The sequence below is a fragment of the Paroedura picta genome, chromosome 15 (genome assembly GCF_049243985.1).
Source record: "Paroedura picta isolate Pp20150507F chromosome 15, Ppicta_v3.0, whole genome shotgun sequence".
Lineage (NCBI taxonomy): Eukaryota > Metazoa > Chordata > Lepidosauria > Squamata > Gekkonidae > Paroedura > Paroedura picta.
In genome coordinates, this window is record NC_135383.1 from 16,746,682 (window position 1) to 16,758,272 (window position 11,591).

General features: G+C 55.9%; 1 protein-coding gene across 1 annotated transcript; it reads right to left on the minus strand.

Moving 5' to 3' along the window:
* Positions 1–470: 470 nt before the first annotated feature.
* Positions 471–9,011, minus strand: PROCA1 (protein interacting with cyclin A1). The gene is made up of 4 exons (XM_077311781.1): positions 7,611–9,011; positions 4,183–4,315; positions 2,364–2,498; positions 471–1,699 (listed from the first exon to the last, which is right to left on the minus strand). The coding sequence occupies exons 1-4, from the start codon at positions 8,032–8,034 to the stop codon at positions 1,207–1,209; spliced, it is 1,185 nt and encodes a 394-aa protein (XP_077167896.1). The 5' UTR covers positions 8,035–9,011; the 3' UTR covers positions 471–1,206.
* Between the last annotated feature and the right edge of the window lie 2,580 nt (positions 9,012–11,591).

Below are 11,591 nucleotides of genomic sequence, written 5' to 3' on the forward strand. Positions count from 1 at the left end.
TTCTAACATGACTTCCTTAAAGAGCCGGTGGAGACCCTGCTTGTGCCCCACCCCTCATCGTCCAAAGGAGACACATCTGAGCTGGCGTGGGGATGTCAGGGCCCAAATGCTGCTCCTTGCTTAGATAACCTTTCTGTCTAGCCTTGGAGTTAGACTGTGGCCACCCGGCACGAAACTGCCCCAGAGGGGACAGCCATCGGCAGGAGCAGAGGGGGAAGCTTTCGGGAACGGGCAGCACATCTACCAGAGCGGCCTGGGGCAGGAGGAGCGGGGCCAAAGCCGCAAGGCTTCCTGGTCGCTTGACGGAGGCCAAAACCCAAGCTGCCCATTGCCTACTCATTGGCGGAGGGGCTGGGAAGCCGGGAAGGGGTGGTTGTGTAGCAGCTAGCAAAGCAGATAACGTTGACATCAAGAGTGCCAGGAAGACAGCAGCCCCCCCAAACAAAAACAGCACACTAGAGACAAGCCTGTGTGTGTAAAGGAGGTGCCAAAGGGTATGCATCATTGGTCTTTATTTTACAGTGTCCAAAGAACCAGCCGGAGCTTTGGCTGGGAGGAGGCCTCTTGGTGGGGGGCGGAAATCTGCACTGCACCGGACGGGAAGGGGCACTGGGGTTTGGGGGGGCGGAGAGCCATCTAGGCTGCTGCTGGTGGTAACAGGAGCCCCCAGCCGGTCTTTGGCTTAGAGGCCTCCTCAACCTTTTTCTCCTTCCCTCGGGCCAGCAAGCAGGTAGACTGTTCCTACCGTGGCATGCCTCTCTCTCAAGGGAAACCAAACCGGCAAGCTCCCATTGCAAGTCGTGTGGGGCTCACCAGGCCCCTCCCCGGTCATGGGCCTCCAAAGGACAGAGCTACGCTTGGGTGCGGAATCGGGGCGCCGGAGAATCCCCGTGGTCCGGAAACACAACCGAAAATCTGTTTTAATGCTGTGTTGAAAATCTTGGGATTCTCCGCGCCCTCCTGCCAGGACCAGAAGCACAAATTCTGCAAAACGCATGCCAGCGTGTGTGTCGTTTGCAGAATTTAAGCAAGTCTCGGCATGCCACTGGGCCCGTGCCCCAGCCTCGGCTGCTCCGGACCTGGGGAGGGGGGGGCAACGGCTTCGCTGGCAGGAAGGGAGGAGGGGGTTAGTAAGGGGAGACTGCCCTTAATGGTCCGGACTTGCTTACGGATTGGGTCCCCTGGAAGACTCAGCAGGCCGGGATCTCAGCTGGGCTTTTGCATCCGAAGACGCTTCCTCCTGCCCTTCCTCTTTTTCGGGGAGGGGGTGGGCAAAGGGCGCAAGGAGGCGGACCGTGCAGTGCCCGTTTTCTTAGTCCGTGTGCCAGTTGGCTCATCACTGAGGACGGCGTTAAAGGTCTCCTCTTCTGCCACAGGGAGCTTCTGCCCGGGGAAGGCACCTTTCCCCAGCCCTGGGGCCTCTAGGGACTTGCCAGAGCTGCCCCCCTTGATCCTCTTTGACCCCTTGCCCTTCCGGCCCTTGCCCTTTCCTTTACGCCTCTTCGGAGGGGAGCTGCTTGGCCTGGCTCGGAGGGTGGTGGTGGTGACGGTAACGGTGGTGGTCTCTCGTCCAGGAGCTGCGGACGTGGACGTGGCAGGTGGCCGCTGCGTGGCTGGGCCGTCGATGACCTCCCCGCCGTAGTCGTACAGCACCGGCTCCTGGGCCTCGGCCACAACCATGGTGCTGTAATTCTTGCACCTAGGAAGAAATAGGAAAGGAAAAAAGGGAAGCAACTGGGACCTGCATACAGTGCAAAGGAGTTTTGCTTCAGCCTGAGGCAGTGGTTCTCAACTTTCCTGATGCCACGACCCTTTAATACAGTTCCTCATGTTGTGGGGACCCCCAAGCATAAAATGATGCAAGTGTTCTTTCACAGAAATTACACCGAAACTGACCAATGGCGTGAAGATCCATTGTTCAGGATTGTGTATAAATTGTTTTTTTTTTCCGGGGTTTCTCCGTTCAGTTCTGCCTCTTGTCTCACCATGCCAATCTCGTTGTTTTCCGCGGCTCCCGACAGGCGAATGCTCTATCTCGATCTACCCCACAAGGCTGTTGTGTGGGTGGCGTTCCCCCTCCCCCCCGGCCAAGCTGCTTGCCTTGCCGCAACCCATTTGACCCCCCAAAGGTGTGAGCAAAAGACCAGTGCCTATAAACTGTGCCTACCTCCAAAGAGACATTGACATTCCAACTTGCTTGCTGGAAACTCTCTTTTCTCACCCTGCGTTATTTTGGTTTTGCTGATACCAGCCGCTTGCCCCAAGGCCACCCTGATCACCCACTTTTGCCTAGCCGATTCAAGGAACCCTTCCTCCTGTTGCTGTCACCATTGCTGGGGCCTTGGTTGGGAAGGCCCACTTACCAAACGTAGAGATACGGTTCCACGCATTGCTTCTTGTAGACAAACTCGAAGCAGGGGACCTGGATGACGTTGAAGAAGGCCTGGCCCACCACGCGGGAGGCGGTGTCGTTCACCTTCCTCAGGCAGGCCTTTAACCTGGCCGGTGGGGAGAGAAAGAGCTCCAGTTAGCAGGTGGCTCCAGCAGGGCCCGTGTGGCCCTGAAACCCCCACGCTCGGCCTTGTGGATTGTTTCGGGGAAGAATGATAAAACCAATAACAAAACATTGCGGAATGTTAAAGGATGTGGACAAAATTGAGAGGGGGCAGAGGAGAGAGACGATGGTGGTCCCGGGGCCTGGGGACCAAGTGTTAGGAGGAAAGGCTGAGGGGCTTGGGAATGTTCAGCCTCAAGAAGAAGTTGAGAGGGGACAGGGTGGCTCTCTTGAAGTATTTGAAAGGTTGTCACTTAGAGCTGGGATAGTCAACCTATGGTCCTCCAGATTTCCATGGACTACAATTCCCATGAGCCCCTGCCAGCAAATGCTGGCAGAGGCTCAAGGGAATTGTAGCCCATGGACATCTGGAGGACCACAAGTTGACTACCTCTGACAGGGCAGGGAATTCCTGTTGGCAGCAGAGGTGAGGATCTGCTGTAATGGGTTAAACTGCATGGAGAACAATACCAGCTAACTGTCAGGAAACAATATTTCACAGAGTAGTTCAGCAGTGGAACAGGCTGCCTAAGGAGGTAGAGAGCTCCCACTCACTGGCCATCTTTAAGCAGTGCCTGGCCAGAGACTTCTCACGGATGCTTGAGGCTGATCCTGCATTGAGCAAGGGATTGGACCAGGTGGCCTGTCTGGCCTCTTCCAACTCTATTATTGTTTGTCAATTAAAATGGAGCTTTCAGTCCCCAACCCAGGCCTTATTAGGCTTCTCCCTTTGGTTCAAATGCTTTCACCATCACAGTCCCTCCTTAGCCTTTCTCTGCCTAAAGATGTTGACTCTCAGTGCTTGTGTTGGCCGCTGTGTCGAACAAAGGGCATACAAGGAAAAAGGAAAAGCCAACCGCAGAATTCACCTGCTTCCAAAGCCTGGGGGACTCCGACTTGCACAGGGATGGCCAAACTGCTAGCACAAGCTGGCAAGGGCTCATGGGAATTGTAATCCACGAACGTCTGGAAAGCCACCATTTGGCCACCCCACAAGACACTTATATTCCACTTTTGCTCTTGGGTCAAAGCAGCTTGCAAGAACAGCAGGAGAGGAAAAAGTATCTGGGATTTCTTCAGGATCTTCTTACCAGCAAGCGGCTGGCTTATATCAGAAGTGGGAGTCCTGCAGAGGCGGGCTGAGCCCAATGTGGTTTGCGCCTCCTCTCCAGCTGCCTTTCTCACCCACCCCACTATCAGTGCTCCCTCTAAACCAGGGGTAGTCAAACTGCGGCCCTCCAGATGTCCATGGACTACAATTCCCAGGAGCCCTCTGCCAGCGAATGCTGGCAGGGGGCTCCTGGGAATTGTAGTCCATGGACATCTGGAGGGCCGCAGTTTGACTACCCCTGCTCTAAACCCTGGGCTGGGGTCGTTGCTGTTAACTCTGCTCGACAGCAGTCTGGAGCTGCACAGGGTTTCACACTGCCTATTGTAAAACTACGGCAGTCCAGTTCTGCTTAGCAGGCAAGGTAGTCAACCTGTGTTCCTCCAGATGTCCATGGACTACAATTCCCATGAGCCCCCTGTCAGGGACTCATGGGAATTGTAGTCCATGGACATCTGGAGGACCACAGGTTGTGACTACCCCTGCATTAGAGGGAACGCTTCCCAATACTCCTGCTCACCTCTTGTCGCAGTCGCAGTGGCTGATGGTGTGCCAGCGGAAGTTGCGGTACCCATACTTCAAGGTGAAGGGGTGGATGACGTCTCGGCAGTGGTCGTGCTCCCGGCAGCACCTGTCTGTCTCCCGGTGCACCCCTGGAAGGATGGAGAAGGGAGGCAGTGCCAGAAACCCTCTGCAAGGGGATGAGCAACCCGCTAGCCCCTCGACCTGAGCTCAGGCACTGTAGGCCGATGATCTTCAACTTTTATTGTACTTTCATCCCGCCTTTCCCTAGAGGCTCAGGATGGGTTATGGCATATAAGAACATACAAATCTGATTCAATTTAAACATAATCCTAATTTTATGGAGAGCCAATTTGGTGTCACGGTTAGGAGCAGCCGCCTCTAATCTTTGATTCCCCACTCCTGCACATGCAGCCAGCTGGGTGACCTTGTGCTAGTCACAGTTCTCCTAGGGCTGTTCTTGCAGATCAGTTCTCTTTGAGCTCTCCCCCCCCCTTCCTCCCAGGGTGACTGTTGTAGGGAGAGGAAGGGGAGGCGATTGTGAGCCATTTTTGAGATTCTTTCAGATAGTTAAAAGTGGGGTATAAAAAATAGCTCTTCTAATAATTTACATTAAAATACAATACAGGATTCCAAAATACACAGCTATTTGTCTCATCAAGATGCCACATTTTGGCCAGACAGAGAGAGAGAGGAGGGGGCAACATATACATAGCAGCCCCTAAATAGGGTTGCCTGATGGACATAGACAGGCAGGCAGGCCTCTCCAAGAACTGAACAGGCCCCAGCCACGCAATGTGACCAGCAGAAAGCAGGATCAGTTGAATATAGAAGACTGGTAACGTCCAATGAAAGGTTTCCATGTATCCCTCTCCTCCACAGGCAGCCAGCTGGCTGTCCTTGGGCCAGTTACAGTTCTCTCAGAGCTGTCTTCATAGAGCAGTTCTCTCAGAGCTTTCCCAGCCCCACCTACCTCCCAAGGTGTCTTTAATGGGGAGAGGAAGGGAAGGTGACTGTCAGCCTCTCTTCTTCTCTATAACCTCCATGAACCAGGGCAAATTAAGCCCTGACAGGAAGTCTGCATTGTCCTGAAATACCTGTGTATTGAGGGGAATTAAAAGGGAGAAGGCAACAAGATGCATGCCTTGTCCTGCTTTGCCATAGAATCCGGGGCCTTTTCCAGACCTGCTGAGCTGTAAGCATATGGCGTCATGGTCATGTGACAGGAAGACTGGGAGCCAGAATCATGACCCCACCAGCACCAAAGCCAGGACCAAGAGAGGCAGGGAAAAGAATCCAATCCTGAGCAGTGGAACTCATCCCATCCTGAGGACCAAGCCAACAATCAGAGTCACGGAGGGACCCTTGCCACTGCATGACCTTGCTGCCCTCTTCTGCATTCTTCCCAGAGTATGCATACAATGCAGCAAGAGAAAAAGAGGAGGAAGAAGAAGAGTTGGTTCTTATATGCCACTTTTCTCTACCCAGAGTCTCAAAGCGGCTTACAGTCGCCTTCCCTTTCCTCTCCCCACAACAGACACCCTGTGAGGTGGGTGAGGCTGAGAGGTGGGGCACCTTGATTCTTCACACATGCACACCAGCAGCCGGTGCTTCCCCAAAAACATGGGCCTGCAAGGGGCTTCTGACCCACAAGCTGCTGACCCCCCTGCCCTACTGTCTGCATGCTCATCTTTCTTTTATTATCTCATCCTGCAGCCTTAACTGTGAAGCTGGGGCTCTTAGCAACAGGCCCAAATATCACCAGCCTCCTTCCCTGTTAGCTTGGGTTGCCAGCCTCCAGACGGGGTCCGCAGACCGCCCAACATGGCACCCCACTGCCAAATGATAAAGAGATCAGTCCCCCTTAAGCAAATCCCTCTTTGGGAGGGTGGCCTCTCTGGCCTTCTAACCCGCTGAGCCCCCTCTCCACCCCCAAATCTCAAGGAATGTCCCAATCTGGATTTGGCAGCCCTGCCGCTGGCCCTGTCCCAAAGAGCTGGGAGCCTCCAGGGGGAGGGATCACCCACGGTTGCAGAAGAGAAGGGGCAGCCGGGGAAAGCTCTTCCCGGAAGACCCGCCCGTCTTGAAGGGGCCACTGGCCTCTTGGCTTATTCGGAGGACTTTTGAGAACACTGCAGCAGGCACTTTTCTTGTCGAAGGAGTTCTCTCACACAGAGAGGGACACACACACACACCCACACACACATGCACGTTACCCCTAGGTGCTGCTATGCCCTGGCCTGGATATCCTGATCCCATCCATTCTCGGCTAACCCTGGTCAGCAGTGAGAGGGGAGACCCCCAGGGAAGCCCAGGGTCATCACGCAGAGGCAGGCAACGATAAGCCACTGCTTGTCACATAGAATCATAGAATCATAGAGTTGGAAGGGGCCATACAGGCCATCTAGTCCAACCCCCTGCTCTACGCAGGATCATCTTGCCTTAGGTGACTTGAAGGCAAAAGAAGGATCGTTGTCACATGGCACAACTGATCTCTGCAAAATTTGTTCCAGTGAGTAGCTGTGTCAGTTTGGAGTCATAAGACAGCGTTTGAGTCCAGGGCCCCCCTTTAAGAGTGGCAAGGTTTCATTCTGGATGTATGTTTGGTGTGCAGGCACACTGCTTCGGACAGGTTCAGGTGAGCCTATGTTGGTCTAACCTGTGTTAATCTGAAGACGCAGAACAGGTTTCAAGTCCAGGGGCCCCTTTGAGGCCTGCAAGGTTTAATTCTACATAGAAGCTTCCATAAGCACGCACAGTTTGGATCAGGGGTAGTCAAACTGCGGCCCTCCAGATGTCCATGGACTACAATTCCCAGGAGCCCCTGCCAGCATTCGCTGGCAGGGGCTCCTGGGAATTGTAGTCCATGGACATCTGGAGGGCCGCAGTTTGACTACCCCTGGTTTGGATGAACCGACCCATTGACTCACCTGAATCTACCTGAAGAAGTGGGCAGGCACACCAGAGCTTGTACCTAGAGTAAAACTCGGCCGCTGGGCTCAAGGTTTGCTCTGTTGCTCCAGACCGCACATCTGCCCACCCATCTGGGCCAAAAGACCCAGAATTGAACTGTGTCGGTCTTAAAGCACCAAGGCTTGTACCCAGAATAGAACTTCCTGGTTCGTACAGGTGTCACGGGACTGAGTCTTTGCAAAAATCCTGCTCATTTTTTTCTGCCAGGGCCTGTCCCCGTGTGGTGACGTAACGTTGGCAGGCCATCCTAAACTCTCGATTGCGGTGGGCTTCAGAGGGTCTCAATGCAGCCAGGGCTGCTGTCTGGCAGGGCAGAGAGCTGTCTTCCACGGGAGATGGAGCGCCGCAGACGCGCCCCCTCGCCAGCCCCCTCCCCACAGCCGGCAGCCAAAGCCCCTTTTCTCCTTAGAGGCTGGAAAGAACACGCAAGCGCGCACCCCACACCCCGCTTACCCAGCTGCTGGTAGCTCTCGGCGATGTTGCCGGCGCCGCACCACAGCGTGCCCGGGTAGGTGAAGCCGCGCTTGGTCCGCCGTCGGGGGGAGGCGTGGCCGGGCTCCTGCAGCCGGCAGGCCTCTTTGGCCGCCTCCAGGTCGGGGAAGGCCGGCTCCTGCGGCGACTCGCGACGGCTGCAGCGGCTCAGGAAGGCGGCCAAGGCCGGCGGCTCGACGGCTACGCGGCAGGCGCTCAGGACGCCCCGGCCGGGCTCCCAAGTGGCGCTGAGCAGCTCCCGCCCGTCGGAGGCCTGGAAGCCCAGCCGCCCGGCGCCCAGCGGGCTGCGGAGGGTGCAGAGGGCCGGCCCGCCGCCCGCCAGCCCCAGCCCCAGCCCCAGGCCCGCCGCTAGCAGCGCCAACCAGCGCAGCACCGCACCGCGCATCCTCGACGGGCGGCCGCTTTCAGCACCAGGGCGCACAGACAGCGCCCGGCGCCGCCTTTAAGCCGCCGGAGCGGTGGCCTGATCCGACGGGAGGGGGAGAGGAGGGGCCCAAGCAGCTCCCTCCCCGCCTCCGCACCCCCCGACGGCTCCGAGCCCTGAGCGGGGAGGGGGCAGGTCCGGAGTCTCCAGAGGCAGAGGCAGCGCCGCCAGGAGGGTGAGGGGAGAGCCCCCCCCTCCCGTCGAAGATTGACAGCGCCCCTCTAATGGGGGAGGGGGCTTGCGAGAGAGGCGAGGGTCGGGTTTTGTACCTACTATTTTCTATCCAAAAGGAGTCTCAAAGCGGCTTGCCTTCCCTTCCTCTCCCCACAACAGGCCCTCTGTGAGGGAGGTGAGGCTGAGAAAGCTCTCAGAGAACTGTGACTGGCTCAAGGTCACTCACTAGGCTGCAGATGAAGGAGGGGTGTGGAATAAGACCCGGCTATTCAGATTAGTGTCCGCTCCTCTTAACCACGACAACCACGCTGGCTTTTAAGAGTTGGTTTTCATGCCCTGATTCTCTCTATCCCGAAGGCGTCTCAAAGTGATTTACAAACCCCTTTTCCTTCCCACAACTGACACCCTCTGAGATAGGAGGGGGTTGAGAGAGTTCTGAGAGAAATCGGGACTGGCCCAAGGTCACCCAGCTGGCTGCATGTGGAGAAGGAGGAGGAGGAGGTTCTTATATGCTGCTTTTCTCTACCCGAAGGAGTCTCAAAGCTGCTTACATTCGCCTTCCCTTTCCTCTCCCCACAACAGACACCCTGTGAGGTGGGTGAGACTGAGAGAGCCCTGATATCACTGCTCAGTCAGAACAGCTTTCTCAGTGCCGTGGCCAGCCCAAGGTCACCCAGCTGGCTGCATGTGGACAAGCGGGGAATCAAACCCGGCTTGCCAAATTAGAAGTCCACGCTCCTAACCACTCCCCCAAGCGCCTTCTCTCTCCGTCACACCCCCCTCCCCTTAAATGCAAGCAGTCATGCTGCAAATTGCAAAGTTTAGTTTTCGAAAGCTGGGGAGAATCGGGCTGGGGGCGGGGTGCCCGTCTCCATTCTGGCTCTGAGAGATCCTTTCCCAGGGGCACAGAGGCCCCCTTGCAACTGTGCTGCCCCTGTTCAGTGGGGGGGAGGGAGCGATCTTCCCTTGCATCCATCCTCCCAAGTCTTGCCTCCTCTGTCTGGCAGCGGCTGCTTAGAGGGCCAGAGAGGGCCTCTGCCTGCCAAGTAGATGCCCCCTGCCTGGGCTGCGGCCCTTCTAATGCCCAGAAAGATGCCCCCCTCCTGTTCCGAGATCCGACACCCTTCCCCCTCCGCGCACGATCACACGCACCACAAAGGGCAAACAGGATTGGGCTTTTCCTAATCTGCTCAGCCCAAGGCTCCAGGCTCCCTAATGCCGCTTTGAAGAACGTGCTTTGAGAAAGGGGGCAGGAGGGGTCACCTCACTGACCCCGAGTGGCAGGCCTACCCGGGAGACAAAGAGCTCTCCCAAGCCTTGAAAGGGACTGGGATGTGGGGGGGGGGGAGAACTCCGAAAGGAGGCCGAGTCCCACAGGCCGGGCTGCATCACCCCACCTCTGTTGCCATGCCAACCTGCCTTGGCCCACCCCCTTGGAAGCCCGTCCTGCATCCAGGAGAGGGGCCTGGGAGGTAACTCTCGGTCAGGCCCTGCAGCCGAGGCTAACCCTTCCCTTGTCACTGCCAGGGTGGCTTCCTGCCCGGGCTGGGGGCACAGTCAGGACCCCCCCCTCAGGCCAAGGGGCTGTTGCTTTCCCAGCCTGGGAGGAGGCGGGTGAAAGAAGGAGCCGCAGGGAGTTCCTCAGAGGGGAACTGAGCCCGGCAACAAAGCACCTGCCACCCTGTGCTTTCGAGGGCTGCACTTTTATTGGCGTTCATTGATTCGGTTGGCCGTTGGGCTGACTTGTTGTGGTGACCCTGTCAGGTTTTCAAGCTGTCATACAATCGTAGAACCATAGAGTTGGAAGGGGTCAGACAGGCCATCTTGTCCAGCCCCCTGCTCAGTGTAGGATTAGCCAAAAACATCCAGGATAAGTATCACAGAATAATAGAGTTGGAAGGGACCTCATGGGTCATCTAGCCCAACCTCCTGCACTATGCAGGATACTCACAACCCTATCGCTCATCCACTGTCACCTGCCACCCCCTTGAGCCTTTACAGAATCAACCTCTCCGTCAGATGGCTCTTCAGCCTCTGTTTAAAAATCTCCAAAGATGGAGAACCCACCACCTCCCGAGGAAGCCTGTTCCACTGGGAAACCGCTCTAACTGGATTTAGAACTCCCTTTTAGCGCTTGGTTCCATTGCCTCATGCCACCGTCTGGACGATCGTGGGTGTAGGCCGTCCAGGGGAGCTAGACGCCTGCAAATTTAAATGCCACCCAGCATTGCACACCATGAGCAGCCAATCTCTTTGGAAGTGCCCCCCACTGCCCACAGGGAAAACACTGAACCCGGTCGCCAGACCCTGTGGGCCCAGGTGGTCTTTCAGAGTTTGGAAGCCTGGGGTTTCGGTGGGGTTTCGGTGCTTCTACAGGACCTTCTCGTCCTACCAGCATGGCACCTCAACCCCCAGTTTGGAAGGGAGGTTGTAGAGGCATAAAGTGGGCCTGTCCTACATCAACAGTATGCAGAGTCTTATTTTTGAACCCAGGATGGGCCGGGTGTTTGTTTGGAGTGTCAAATGCCAATTTTTTTATACCCCACTTTTCATTACTCAAAAGAGTCTCAAAACGGCTTACACTGCACCACTAAATACAATATTATAAAGAAGATCCCAGCAGCCGGCTCAAGGTGGACTCAGCCTTCCATCCTTCCGAGGTCGGTAAAATGAGTACCCAGCTTGCTGGGGGGTAAACGGTAATGACTGGGGAAGGCACTGGCAAACCACCGTGTATTGAGTCTGCCATGAAAACGCTAGAGGGCGTCACTCCAGGGGTCAGACATGACTCGGTGCTTGCACAGGGGATACCTTTGCCTTTATAAAGAAGAAAACCTGGCAAGAGAAGTTCTTTACAATATTGATTGCCTCGAAACGGTTCATATATCTTGCAGCCCTTAGGAGGGCCTGGCTGGAAGAAATGTGTGGCTGGGAAGGAACTGTGGGTCAATGTTTGGGGCCTCTTGGATCGGGCTGCTGCCATTGTGAAAATCTTGGAGCAGAAATTCGTAGCAACCACCGTCAGGGTGAAAGCGCTGGAGTAACTCAGGCCCTGTCCTTTTCCATCCTGTGCAAATGAAGGAGATCTAGCAGACTAGGCTGAAAGGCCCTCTATGGATTTTCAAATGTTTCAGGCCGGTCCAAGGGTGGTTGTGGGCTTTCTGGGCCATGTGGCTGAGGTAGTTTAACTTCCTGACATTTCACTGGCAACTGTGGCTGGCATCTTCCACTTCTCGGTGCGTGTGCGTGTGTGAGATGCATCACAATTGCATCTAGACTAGATGGACTAGAACTAGCCAGTGAGGCTTTTCCTGGGTCTGGGTAGAGTTCCAGCCAAAGAAATG